This window comes from Gopherus evgoodei, chromosome 18, assembly GCF_007399415.2.
Source record: "Gopherus evgoodei ecotype Sinaloan lineage chromosome 18, rGopEvg1_v1.p, whole genome shotgun sequence".
Classification (NCBI taxonomy): domain Eukaryota; kingdom Metazoa; phylum Chordata; order Testudines; family Testudinidae; genus Gopherus; species Gopherus evgoodei.
This window is the reverse complement of record NC_044339.1, coordinates 9,071,686-9,083,916: the sequence shown is the minus strand read 5'-3', so window position 1 is coordinate 9,083,916 and position 12,231 is coordinate 9,071,686. Positions and strand designations below refer to the sequence as shown.

The 12,231-nt window shown below is 45.1% G+C and overlaps 1 protein-coding gene across 6 annotated transcripts in view; it reads left to right on the top strand.

The window, feature by feature from the left end:
• KAZN (kazrin, periplakin interacting protein) overlaps positions 1 to 12,231 on the top strand; it is a 719,120-nt gene that overhangs the window by 630,508 nt on the left and 76,381 nt on the right. For all 6 annotated transcript variants that reach the window (XM_030537473.1, XM_030537471.1, XM_030537474.1 and 3 more), the window contains 2 exons: positions 4,615 to 4,751; positions 11,231 to 11,401. In XM_030537473.1, the coding sequence (XP_030393333.1) occupies positions 4,615 to 4,751; positions 11,231 to 11,401 (308 nt within the window). The remainder of the gene's footprint in view (positions 1 to 4,614; positions 4,752 to 11,230; positions 11,402 to 12,231) is intronic.

Genomic DNA, 12,231 nt, shown 5'->3' with positions numbered 1-12,231 from the left:
TAAATTTCATCCTATTACTGTTACTCCAGTTTGCAAGGTCATCTAGATCTTCCTGTATGATATCCCGGTCCTTCTCTGTATTAGCAATGCCTCCCAGCTGTATTAGCACATTCCCACTTTTTGTGCCAAGATCAGTAATAAAAAGATAAATAAGATTGGTCCCAAAACCGATCCCTGAGGAACTCCACTAGTCACCTCCCTCCAGCCTGACAGTTCACCTTTCAGTACGACCCGTTGTAGTCTCCCCTTTAGCCAGTTCCTTATCCACCTTTCAGTTTTCATATTGATCCCCATCTTTTCCAATTTAGCTAATAATTCCCTATGTGGAACCATATCAAATGCCTTACTGAAATAGAGGTAAATTAGATCCATTGTGTTTCCTTTGTCTAAGACATCTGTTACCTTCTCAAAGGAGGAGATCAGGCTGGTTTGGCATGATCTACCTTTTGTAAAACCATGTTGTGTTTTGTCCCAGTTACCATTGACCTCAATGTCCTTAATTACTTTCTCCTTCAAAAAATTTTCTAAGACCTTGCATACTACAGATGTCAATCTAACAGGCCTGTAGTTACCTGGATCACTTTTTTTTCCTTTCTTAAAAATAGGAACTGTGTTAGCAATTCTCCAGTCGTATGGTACAACCCCTGAGTTCACAGATTCATTAAAAATTCTTGCTAATGGGCTTGCAATTTCATGTGCCAGTTCCTTTAATATTCTTGGATGAAGATTATCTGGGCCCCCCGATTTAGTCCCATTAAGCTGTTCAAATTGACTTGATTTTCCACTCTGCAACTTGAGTCTTTGGGGCAGAGACCGTCCTTTTGTTCTGTGTTTGTGGAGCACCTGCCACTAGGGGGTCCTGGCCCTTCACTGGAGCTCCTGGGTGCTAGAGTGGTGCAAATAATAACCAATGTAGATGGAACATGTAGTAATTATTAATAAGAATAATGGATCCCTGTCCTTTATATAATGTATAAATGGAGATTTTACTTTACTGAAGTTGCTGTCTGGAAAGGAGGGCAGAGAGCGGAGACAAATTGCATGGTGAAAATTCATGCAAGAAGCCAACAGCTGGCTCCTCCGCACTCAGCATGAGCTACAGATGGGTCTCTCATACCATCTCCGAAGCATTGCTCGATTCAGATTCCAGGTCTGATTCATCTCAAGCCACCTCTGAAGCTGTTCTGCCCTGGAAGAGATCACCAAGGCTTGTAATTATTAGAAGAATAAAAAGATGAGGACTGATGGCTGCTTTCAGCCATCAACACCAAGCCTGGCCAGAAACTGAACTGGAGAAATGTGTGCAGAAGAGGAGTGAGGGGAAACTACTGGCAGTTTGGCTTATTAACTAATATTCCCTGATTTATTGTGTCATTATTTGGCCGTGTTTTTAATATGCTCCATACAGTATATAAGACAAAAAATTCCACCACTGCAAATGAGCATCTAGAAAACAAACAGGGAGAAAATACATGGATTTTAATGTAATCTAAAGCAAAACTGTTGTGTTGATGTTTTCTTTCCCTCCCCCCCCCCCATGCATTCTCAAGCCAACATGATTTCAAATGGCTGCAGGTTTTTTTTGTAATGTAAACTTTTCGATTTTTATGGCCAGAAGACATATGAGGTCATCTGGTCTGATCTCCTCTATAATAAAGACCGTTGCATTTAACCCTGTTGCTCCTTTATCAAGCCCAGTAGCTCAAGCATCAACCAGAAAAGCATCCAGTCTTGCTTTGAAGACATCAAGAGATGGCGAATCCACCACTTCCCTTGGTAGTTTTGTTCCCATGACTAATCACCCTCACTGTTCCAAGTGTGTGCCTGATTTCTCATTTGGATTTGTCTGGCTTTAACTTTCAGCCATTGGTGCTTGTTCTGCCTTTCTCTTCTCTAAAACCTGGTATTTTCTCCCCGGTAAAATATGAGAATTGTGTAGGGGACTCAAATCAGTGGGGAGAGTTCAAAGTAACAAGTCTTGAAAATCAAAACCTTTTAGGGCTCATTTTTGTTGCTTTTGCTCATGCTTGGTTTAGCATTTTGTGCTGCAGATAATCTCATTGAAAGCAATGGAATAAAGTGACTTTAACATATCTAAGGGGACAGAATCTGGCCCTTTTTAAAATGTATTATTTCATAAAGTTGCAGAGTGCAATTTGCCCAACATCCATTGGTGCAAAGAGGTTCCGGGTTCGGTTTGAATAAGATCCTGAAAACGAGTGTAACAGCACAGTGTTGTAGACCAGGTTCATTCGATTAAGCAGAAGCAGCTCATGTTTTTAGATCCAGAAGTCCCAGGTTCAATCCCTACAAATGTCTAGGTATACATAGTCCTGTTTCAGCACAGAGGGGTGGGGATGGATTTTGAGATCTTTTCCAACCCTACATTACTATGGTCTGGTCTGTGCTACCATGGTAAATCGATCTAACTTACATGACTTCAGTTATTTGAGTAACGTAACTGAAGTGGATGTAGTTAGATCCACTTACCGCAGTGGCGACACTGCACCATGTCGATGGGTGAGCGTCTCCCGTTGATTTCCCTTATGTTTCTCGGGGAGGTGGAGTACGCAAATCAATGGGAGAGTGTTCACCCATCGATTTAGCTTATCCTCATTAGACCCGCTAAATTGACACTCACTGCATCTATGGCAGCAGTTTCGATCCACAAGCAAGTGTATACATACCCTAAGATTCTTTGAGCCAGTCAGGAGCCTTGTAAGGTGAGCATGTTTATATGAACTATCAGAACCGTTGGCTCTGCAATTTTAGGCTAGAAGATTCATGGGCACAAGTTTTCTTGAGAGATTCCTGGCACTTCCTACTTCTGATTGGACTGAAAGTATCACAAGAACCCCCTTTATCATGGTGTGTCTTTCTGTTTGCACTCTGATCCTGACTTCTCTTTCCACCTGTAATCCGTGGAATAAGCCAAGCAATGTACTTTCTCCAGCATTCTCCTATTCCAGCTCAGATGTACATGTTTCGTTCTTCCCACCAGGAAGCACTACTAGGACAGCGCTACTTCTCTGAGCTGGGCTTGGGGAAGGGAAGTGAACTGGTGAGAAGTCAGCACTCATTTTCTGCTACTCCCCGTCAGCTTGCTGCATTGTAACTTAAGAGGAGGTGGGAAGATTAAGAGCCATAACAAACGCTTTGATGTCTTAGTGTTGTGGTGTTTGTAATTTACATTAGTTTATGAGCAAGGAGGAAATACCCTGTTTATTTAGGGTCAACCTCCCTGCCCTTTGGTCTCCCTTCCTCAGTTTCTTACTCTGTTTCACTCAGGCACCCCAAATATCTCCTGCTTCTCCTCCTTGAAAGATGCTTGATATGATGTAACATGATGGGTGACTTATTTTTGCAGTTACGAGCAGAAAGGAGCACTCTGCTCAGCACAGGAACATGCCTGCTGTGAAATGCCTAAATTTTGGAGATGAAAAAATCTCAGATGCTTTTTTCCCCGCTCCACTGGTTTTGTTGTGTAATTGGAATTTGAAAATCAGCCGGGTGTGATTATTCCATCCGAACGGGTAGTGCTGCCCTGCTGGCTCAGGTTGAATTGGGCTTGGAAGGTCTGACGAAATTCTGATCTGCATCACACCGACATTGGGTTCAGTGGAACTGTTCTGGATTTATACCAGTGTAGATAAGATCTGAACCTAGCCCCTGGACTGTCGTTTCAGATCTTAGTTATTTTCTTTAATTGAAGTTGGCATAGAGATGGAATGCCAAATCCATACCTATTCAGACTTTATGGGTGAAACCTTGGCCCCACTGTGATGCTAGTGGGAGTTTTGCCACTGAGTTCAATGAAACCAGGATTCTTCCTTGTGGTTCTAGGGTTAGCTATAAACTTGGTATAGCTCCACCTCCAACCTAAAAGGAAACTTGGCATAATCAGTAAAGGAATTTCCTGCCATCCAGCGTGGATTGCACTGAATAACACTAAGTTCATGCTTAAAAAATAAAAGCATTTTCTTCTGGCAGACAGGTACATTTGAAAGACTCCAGAATTTTAAATGATCAGACCAGTTCTTAAAATCTAGTAGGATTGGTCACTACCAACACCACTGTTTTTTTTTTAACTTAGAGCATTGAAAACGACATTGATTTTGGCTGTAGTGGACCGTACATTTTAGATTAAAAATAGCATAGGTCTTTTCTTTTTTAGATCAAACTTAGGCCACAATCCATCAAAGCACTTCAGCACATCCTTGTCCTAAGCACATGAATAGGCTCCCTGAAATAAATTGGGTTAGCCATGGGCTTAAGTTCTCTGCTGGATAAGGGCCTTAGTTTCCAACCGTGGAAAGAGATATTCATAATACATGGATATGGACTGATGAATTTACAGATATGCCTAGCATAGATCAGGCTCTGATTCCATTTGCATCGTTCAGCTAACTATGGCAGAGCATCCGAGGCGGTTCCTATTCACGCTAATTATTACAGGAAAATCAGGAGTTCAGAATCGTTCATAGAATTGTAGTTGTCCTGTGTTTAAAATAAGCCCAGAGTGTTTGGAAAGATTGAGATGTGACTTTCTGAATGTAGAGAAGAGCCCCATTTCCTGTCTTTGACCTTGAGCTGTAACTGTGTTCTTTCATGCAGCCATGAAGGCAGATCGAAAACGTTTGAAAGCAGAGAAGACAGACCTGGTAAGCCAAATGCAACAGCTCTATGCCACGCTGGAGAGCCGGGAGGAACAGCTACGTGACTTCATCAGGAACTACGAGCAACACAGAAAAGTAAGCTCCTGCAAGGCCTGTCCAGAATTATCAAACACAGATGAACATGCTATGTTGGGGAAGAGTCAACACAGCTTTTGTAAAGGAAAATCATGCCTCACCAATCTATTAGAATTCTTTGAAGGTGTCAACATTCATGTGGACAAGGATGATAAAATTGATGATAATGTTCTTGGGCTTTCAGAAAGCCTTTGACAAGATCCCATGCCAAAGGCTCTTAAGTAAAGCAAGCAGTCATAGGATAAGAAAGAAGATCCTCTCATGGATCAGTAACTGACTAAAAGATAGGAAACAAAGGGTAGGACTACATAGTCAATTTTCACAGTTTAGAGAGGTAGATAGCGGAGTCCTCCAAAGATCTGTACTAAGACCAGTGCTGTTTAACATCTTCATAAATGATCAGGGGAAAGGGATAAAAAGTGAGGTGACAAAGTTTGCAGATGATACAAAATTACTCAAGACAGTTAAGTCCAAAGCTGACTGCAAAGAGCTACAAAGGGATCTCACAAAACTGGGTGACTGGGCAACAAAATGGCAGATGACAATCAGTGTTAAGTGTACTGTAATGCACATTGGAAATCATAATCCCAAGTACACCTACAAAATGATGGGGTCTAAATTAGCTGTTACCACTCAAGAAAGAGATCTTGGAGTCTTTGTGGATAGTTCTCTGAAAACATCCGCTCAATGTGCAGCAGCAGTAAAAGAAAAACTAACAGAATATTAGGGACCATTGGGAAAAAGAAAAAATAAGACAGAAAATACAATGCCCCTAGATAAATCCGTGGGACACCCTCAGCTTGAATACTGTGTGTAGTTCTGGGCACCCTATCTCAAAAATGATATACTAGAATTGGCAAAAAAAACAGAGAAGGGCAACAAAAATGATTCGGGGTATGAAAAGAGACAACAGGGAGGATATAATAGAGATCTATAAAATCAGGAAAGGTGTGGAGAAAGTGAATAAGGAAGTGTTATGGGAAGGGAGAAATAACACAAGAACCAGAAGTCACCCAATGAAATTAATAGGTGACAGATTTAAAACAAACTTAGGGAAGGACTTCTTCACACAATCAACTGTGGACTCATTGCTATGGGATGTTGTGAAGGCCACAAGTATAACTGAGTTATAAAAACAATTATATAAGTTCAGGGAGGATAAGTCCATCAATGGCTATTTGTCAAGATGGTTAGGGACACAACCCCATGTTCCAGGTGTCCGTAAGCCTCTGACTGCCAGAAGCTGAGACTGGATGACGGGCTGGATCACTCAATAATTGCCCTGAGCTAGACGGACCATTGGTCTGACCCAATATGGCCATTCTGATGTTCTTCTGTTTTAGTTGTTCTACTGTGGCTTCCTTTTAGCCCAGACATCGGTGTTTAACATAGTGTAAGTGATAAACTTTAGCTGTCAAAATGCAAAAATATTGCACATTTCTTAAATGTGGCTGCCATGCCTAAAGGTTCCTGCTAGAAAAAGCCTGTAGGCAGAGATGGGTCAGGATGGGAAATCGTCCTCTGTGAGCCGGATTCCACCCTCAAAGTCCTCAGAGACGCCACTCTGCTGCATACTGTCCAGGATGTAAGGGTAAAGAGGTGTGGTCTGTGCATGCACAAACTCCAACCCACCACCAACCATTACACACACACACCCTCTCCCCGTAGTTGGTGCAATCTATACCAAGGGAGCAGGCAGTCTGTTGCTAATAACACTAGGGCAGCAGGATACTGTATCTGCAGAGTATATGAGCACTTACTTGGGTGCCATCTGCACCAGCAGCCTGTATCACACCAGAGAGTCCACCTTCCCACGCTCTTGGGGGCTGCAGAGTTGATCTCTCTCACATCCTGGGGACATGGTGAACCCTTTCAATTGGTATCAGTGGGCTCTGGATTAGGCTCTAAAAGCCATGACATCTGCACTATCCGAAGAAAGGGGCTGGTGTCCTATTGGCTCTCTCTGTACCGCAGTCTACAATGGCTTGTACTGAATATGTGCACTGGCCTTTCTAAATTGTCCTGAAAACATTACCAACCCACGCAGAAACTCTTTGATCCTCCCCATTGAAGTCAATGGCAAAAGTCCCATTCACTTCAGTGCTGCAAGATTAAGTCCAAAATCTACTCACATTACTGTGATGAATGATGGTAGTGAAAAGACCTAGAGAGATTTCACTCCCTGATCAAAAAAACCTGATCTCAGGTGAGTGAGCAAATAAAAGATTGTAAGGCAGCTGGCAATATAACTGTAGAAACTGGAGCACTAGTAAATACATAAATACAGGAAAAGTCAGGTCAATGAGCAAAGTTAGCAGTGTTTGATTTAAGAGTATTGCTCCATCCGTATCATGTATCAAATCGGACTGGAAGAAATCATTGAACCAATATGGTGTGCTCTCTCTCACTCTCACTCTCTCTGACCAAGGGGATGAACCTTTACAATGGGTTATTTCAAGGACAAGTTTTATAATTGTCCTTAAAGTTAAGTGCTTCTTAAAAGAACATACAAACTGCAGTGACTCTAGACTAAGTCGCTCTAGAATAAGTAGCATTTCTCTGAAATGTTTTCAGCATCTCTGCTCTGTTTGCAAGAGGAGATATATATAGACAGTTTCCTGTTTTGCTTTTGATTAGGCTGCATAAAGCCATCCGCTCCAATAAACAGCCATGGGACTCAAACATCTGTAATTATTCTGGGCTTTTTTCCATGCAAAGAGAGAGAGTTTCTATTTTTAAAGTATCATAACAAAGATCACTCGAATCCAGCTTTTGGATTTTGCAGAAAGTTGTATTTTTCTTTCCAGCTCGTGTGAGAAAATCAATGCAATTTAAAAAATCCCAAAGACACGTGCAGGAGGAATGCATGGAGGAAGGCACATAGGTTAGGAGAGGCTCTGTGTGCTGGTCATTTGCTTGCAAGAATGTTGGCGGGTTTATGTTTTCTGCAGCCCCTCCACTTACTTCAGCCAGATCTGCTGGTAGGATCTTTATGGGAATCTGAGGCAATTCTTCCCTGGGGGCTGTGTTTGCAGAGAGGCTTAGGATGTGTCCTCGTTTCCACTCTGTGGCAGGCAGCCTGCATATTTTCATCACTGATTCACTAGAGAAACTTAGTGTATGAAATAACTATGAACTGGGGTCTGGGTGACTCTGAGGTCATCTCCTGTATTCATGGAAGAGGATCAAAGAGTGTGAGAAAAAGCATCCTGCCTCTTCCATGTGCTTGTTCTCCCAGGGTATCACATAACACTTCTCCACAAGCCTCAAAGGAAATGACATTGCCACCCTGGTCTCGAGGACCCGCACCCATAGTCTGTAACAGTGACCTAAGCACCTTAGGTCTGGTCTACAGTGTGCCTGGAAACGGTGCAATAATGAGGCTTGATTATCAGAAGTGCTGAGCATCCAAGACTCAGCCTCAAGCTGGGGTCAGTGGGCGTTGCAGGTGCTCAGTGTTTCTGAACATGGTTGTGGCTAGCAGTGGTTTTCTCACGTTTTCCCTAATCACCAGAGAGGATCTGCTTATTCTGAAAGTGCTGTCGGTCAAATCAGGCTATAGACTCTCACAACAGCATGGCTTTCAAACAGGTTGCCCAGGAAAAAGCACTTGTCTGCATGGCCGGGGAAACCACACTCTTGGCAGCAGAGGCTGAAGGCTGGTGTTGATAGAACGGTTTCATCTATAGTATGGGGAAGTGCCAACAATGTTCCATCACAGTGGTTGACGAATGATGCAAAACATCTGCCTGCTGTTCTCTCTAAAAATGTAGGGCTTCGACCTAGCTCTGATAACACCTCTGAACACATGGGAGTGTGGAGGGGATTTCAGTGGGAAGCAGGATGGAGGGATGGTGTTGCCGATGTTTTAAGCTGATACCCTTCCCTTGTGTCCCCCGTGTTAATTCATCACTGTTGGGTCCAGTGCTGTATGTGGAAGGACTGGCGCTGTTTGGCCGAGGTCATTAGAATTCTACATATATGCAAAGCTATTGGGGAGGCGAGAACACTGCTGCCTTCATTACATGCAACGTTGGGGGGTTGGGGGTTGGTTTGTGTTTTCCTGAGCTTGGCCTTGCAGAAACTGAAACAATCATTTGACTATGACAACAGGAACTGCTCTCTGAATGACCCTTTAGCCATCCTGGAAAGGAGAGGGATGCACTGAGGTTTTTCAGTAGGGCTAGAATTTAAAACAATCAGACTAACTGCAGAGCATGTCAGCCTGGTCTATTTGGTATAAGCCACCACTCGCATTTACTAACACCTAGTCTGAGATTCCCTGGGCCTCCGAGGCATTTAGGCGCCCAGTTCCAATAGGCAGTTTTGCAAATCTCAGCCTTTGGGCTCGACCACATGCACAGTGACGTAGGGGATGTAAGCAGTCCCTGTCCATGGGCTGCCTATGTTGCCAGACCCTGCATGGTGTCTGGGGAAGCAGCTAGTGCTGAGCTGCTGATCCCACCTCCCATGCAGGTATGTGGGCAGGGGGCAAAGGGCAGAACAATCTTGGCTCCTCCTTTTTCCTCCTCTCTCCAGCTGGGCTGCCGTGCAGAAGGAAGTAACCAAGGAAGCACCAGGAGAAAGACATTACAGCTTCATGCTTCCCGTCCCTTCTTCCCCCTTTGTCCATTGGGCAAAGTACCCTGTGCACTGCCCCCTGGACTGCGAGGTGTCAAATCAGCCTTCAGTGATTTGTTCCCCTGAACGGGCACAGGTGGCACCAAGCTGCATGTCCCTCGACCCGTTCCTGGAGGAGCCGACTCTCAAAACAGCTGGACTTCTCTGCAGCTGCTAATCATTCAGTCACTAAAGCAGCGTCATGGGGAGGGATCCCTGGCAGAAAGTAATACCCAACACGCCAATGCAGCTGCCGTCTACAGTCTTCTTTTACCAAAAGAAAAATGGATTGAAAAGTGAAAAATACAGCTGGTGGGATGCACGCTGCCATTAGCACAATCACGTCCGTGGTGCTTTCACCTCACTGCACTAGTTTGCACTGGGCCGTGACCACTGCCAAACTAATAACTTAGTTAGCTGGCATTCTGCATCAGCTGGGCTCCCAGTGCTGCATGGCCTTGACAACACAAGTGAGCTGGCTTGTGAGCTTTTTGTATCCAGGTAATTTCCCATCCAGCAATCTCCTCCCAGGTGGCTCCAGGATGTCATCTCCTTGGCGCAGGAACCTGAAGACTGTGTGGTCCAGTGGTCAGGGAACCAGAGTGGCACTCAGGAAACTACAATTCAATTCCTGTCTCTGCCACAGACTCTGTTCTGGACCACATGACTCCAATGTGCCTCAGTTTGCCCCCATGTAAAACAGAGATGATGGTGCTTTAGCCACCATTGTAAAGTGCATTGAGATCTATGAGTGAGAAGGGCTGGAGAAGGCCTGAGTATGTTTAATCTCCAGAAGCACAACAGAGCTCTCAAACCCAGAAAAGGAGAAGAGCCAGGGGTCCTTGAAGCCCACTAGGGACTACCTGTTGCCACCAAATTCCATGCGGCAGGTGCTCAGATATCACAACAGTAGGCAGGAGAGCAGAACCCAAAGACAGACAGATTAAAAACCCAGAAAACTTCTGTATCTCTACCGAAGCTGCACACAAAGTAGCTGCCACCTGTATTTTTTTAATGGGAGTTTCCTTGTAGAAACACGGAATCTTTCGTTTTTCTTAAGCTCTGTTGTGAGTGATGAAGAGGGAGTGGGTTTCCTATGAGGCCAGTTCTCATATCACTGTATCCACAGGGGACAGACTAAATCTGCAGTTCAGGAGGAGATACCACAGGCTTGTGTCAAACAGTAGAAAATGGTGCATTTTCAGGACAGCTGGGCTTGCGAACAAGTTTGCCTCCACTTTAGGTTCTTTGGCACTGGGAATTAGAATCCCCAGGGCTCTCTCGAGCAGCTAACTCCTTGCTTCTCTCCAGTGTTCGTTTCAGTGCTCACATTCTGGTGAAACGCAGGCACTTCATTATGGCCACCCTCAGCCCATGGGCTGCAGTGGAGATCCATTTTGCCCCATGGGCCTGGTTGGTGGCACTCACATGGGCAGATGGTCTCCAGGAGCTCCAAAGTGTGGCAAAGAGACACAGGTGGTGAAAACTATCTCTTACTTTTGTTTGTTTGCCCTTCAGTTTTTCAGTGTGTTGCTTCTTTCCCTACTTATTATCCCCGATGCAGACCCGCAGCTTCCTTACAACCCTCCCTATTCACCCTGGCTATAGGCTATGGTAGGAGGAGGTAAGGAAGAGATGAAATGGGAATTGTGAAGAGATCCTGCTAGTGAAGAGGGGTGAAATCCTGGCCACATTGAAGCCAATAGGAGCTTTGCCATTGACTCCAGCGTGGTCATGATTTTGCCCAGTGTTTTTAATACAGGATAAAAAGCTGCCCTGCGTTGCGCTGCATGGATTTCCTGGGGCAGGAAGCTGTACCTGTTCTCTCATTCCCTGCCTTTTCCCTGGTGTCTTTGCAGGAGAGCGAGGATGCGGTGAAAGCACTTGCAAAAGAAAAGGATCTCCTGGAGCGAGAGAAGTGGGAGCTACGCCGGCAAGCCAAAGAGGCGACAGACCACGCCAGCGCGCTTCGCTCACAGCTGGACCTGAAAGACAACAGAATGAAGGAACTGGAAGCCGAGCTAGCCATGGTGAGAGCCCTCCCTCCTGCATCTGTAGCGGGAGGCATTTGCTTAAGCTGGAGTGTAGCTGGGGCACCTCTACATTGCAACTGGGAGGTGTAAATCCCAGCTCAGGAAGATGTTCACCTGCTAGCTAAAAATCATAGAAATGTGGGGCTGGAAGGGATCTCGAGAGCTCATCCAGTCCAGTCGCCTGCTCTGAGGCAGGACCAAATAGACTCTCCCTCAGGTGTTTGTCCAGCCTGTCCTTAAACCCCCCCCCCAAAATGGGGGTTCCACACCCTCCCTTGGAAGCCTGTTCCAGTGCTTAGCTACCCTTAGAGTAAGAGAGTTTTTCCTAATATCCAACCACAATCCCTTGCCGCATTAAGCAGCATGACCGCAGCAGCTCAGGCGAGCCACGCGAGTACCATGCTATCTGAGATCCTAGAGACATCCTTGAGCATCCAAGCCCAAGCAGAGCTAGCGTGCGTCCAGGTACCCACTCTGAGAATTGCACCTCCGAGCTGCAGCGAAGACGTACTCTAGAAAACCTCAGCCAGTCCAGAGTCTCTGCCATTACCATGAATTCTGTAGGGTTTGCTTTTGGTCTGATTCGCTGTGACAGCCCCTGGCCAGTGGATGTCTCCTGGCTGGACACTTTCACCTTAGCAGATGGTCATATGTTTCTGGTCCAGCAGCCCTAGACAGACAGCCTTTCAAACCACCCCGGGAGACACTTGTAGAAGCTGCATTTGTGCCTCTGCAGTCATCCCAGAACCCTTGGCGATTCCCCCAGCACTCTTTATTTGCTGCCTTCATGCTGTAGCCGCCTGCAACGTAAACTCTATTTCCAAGGT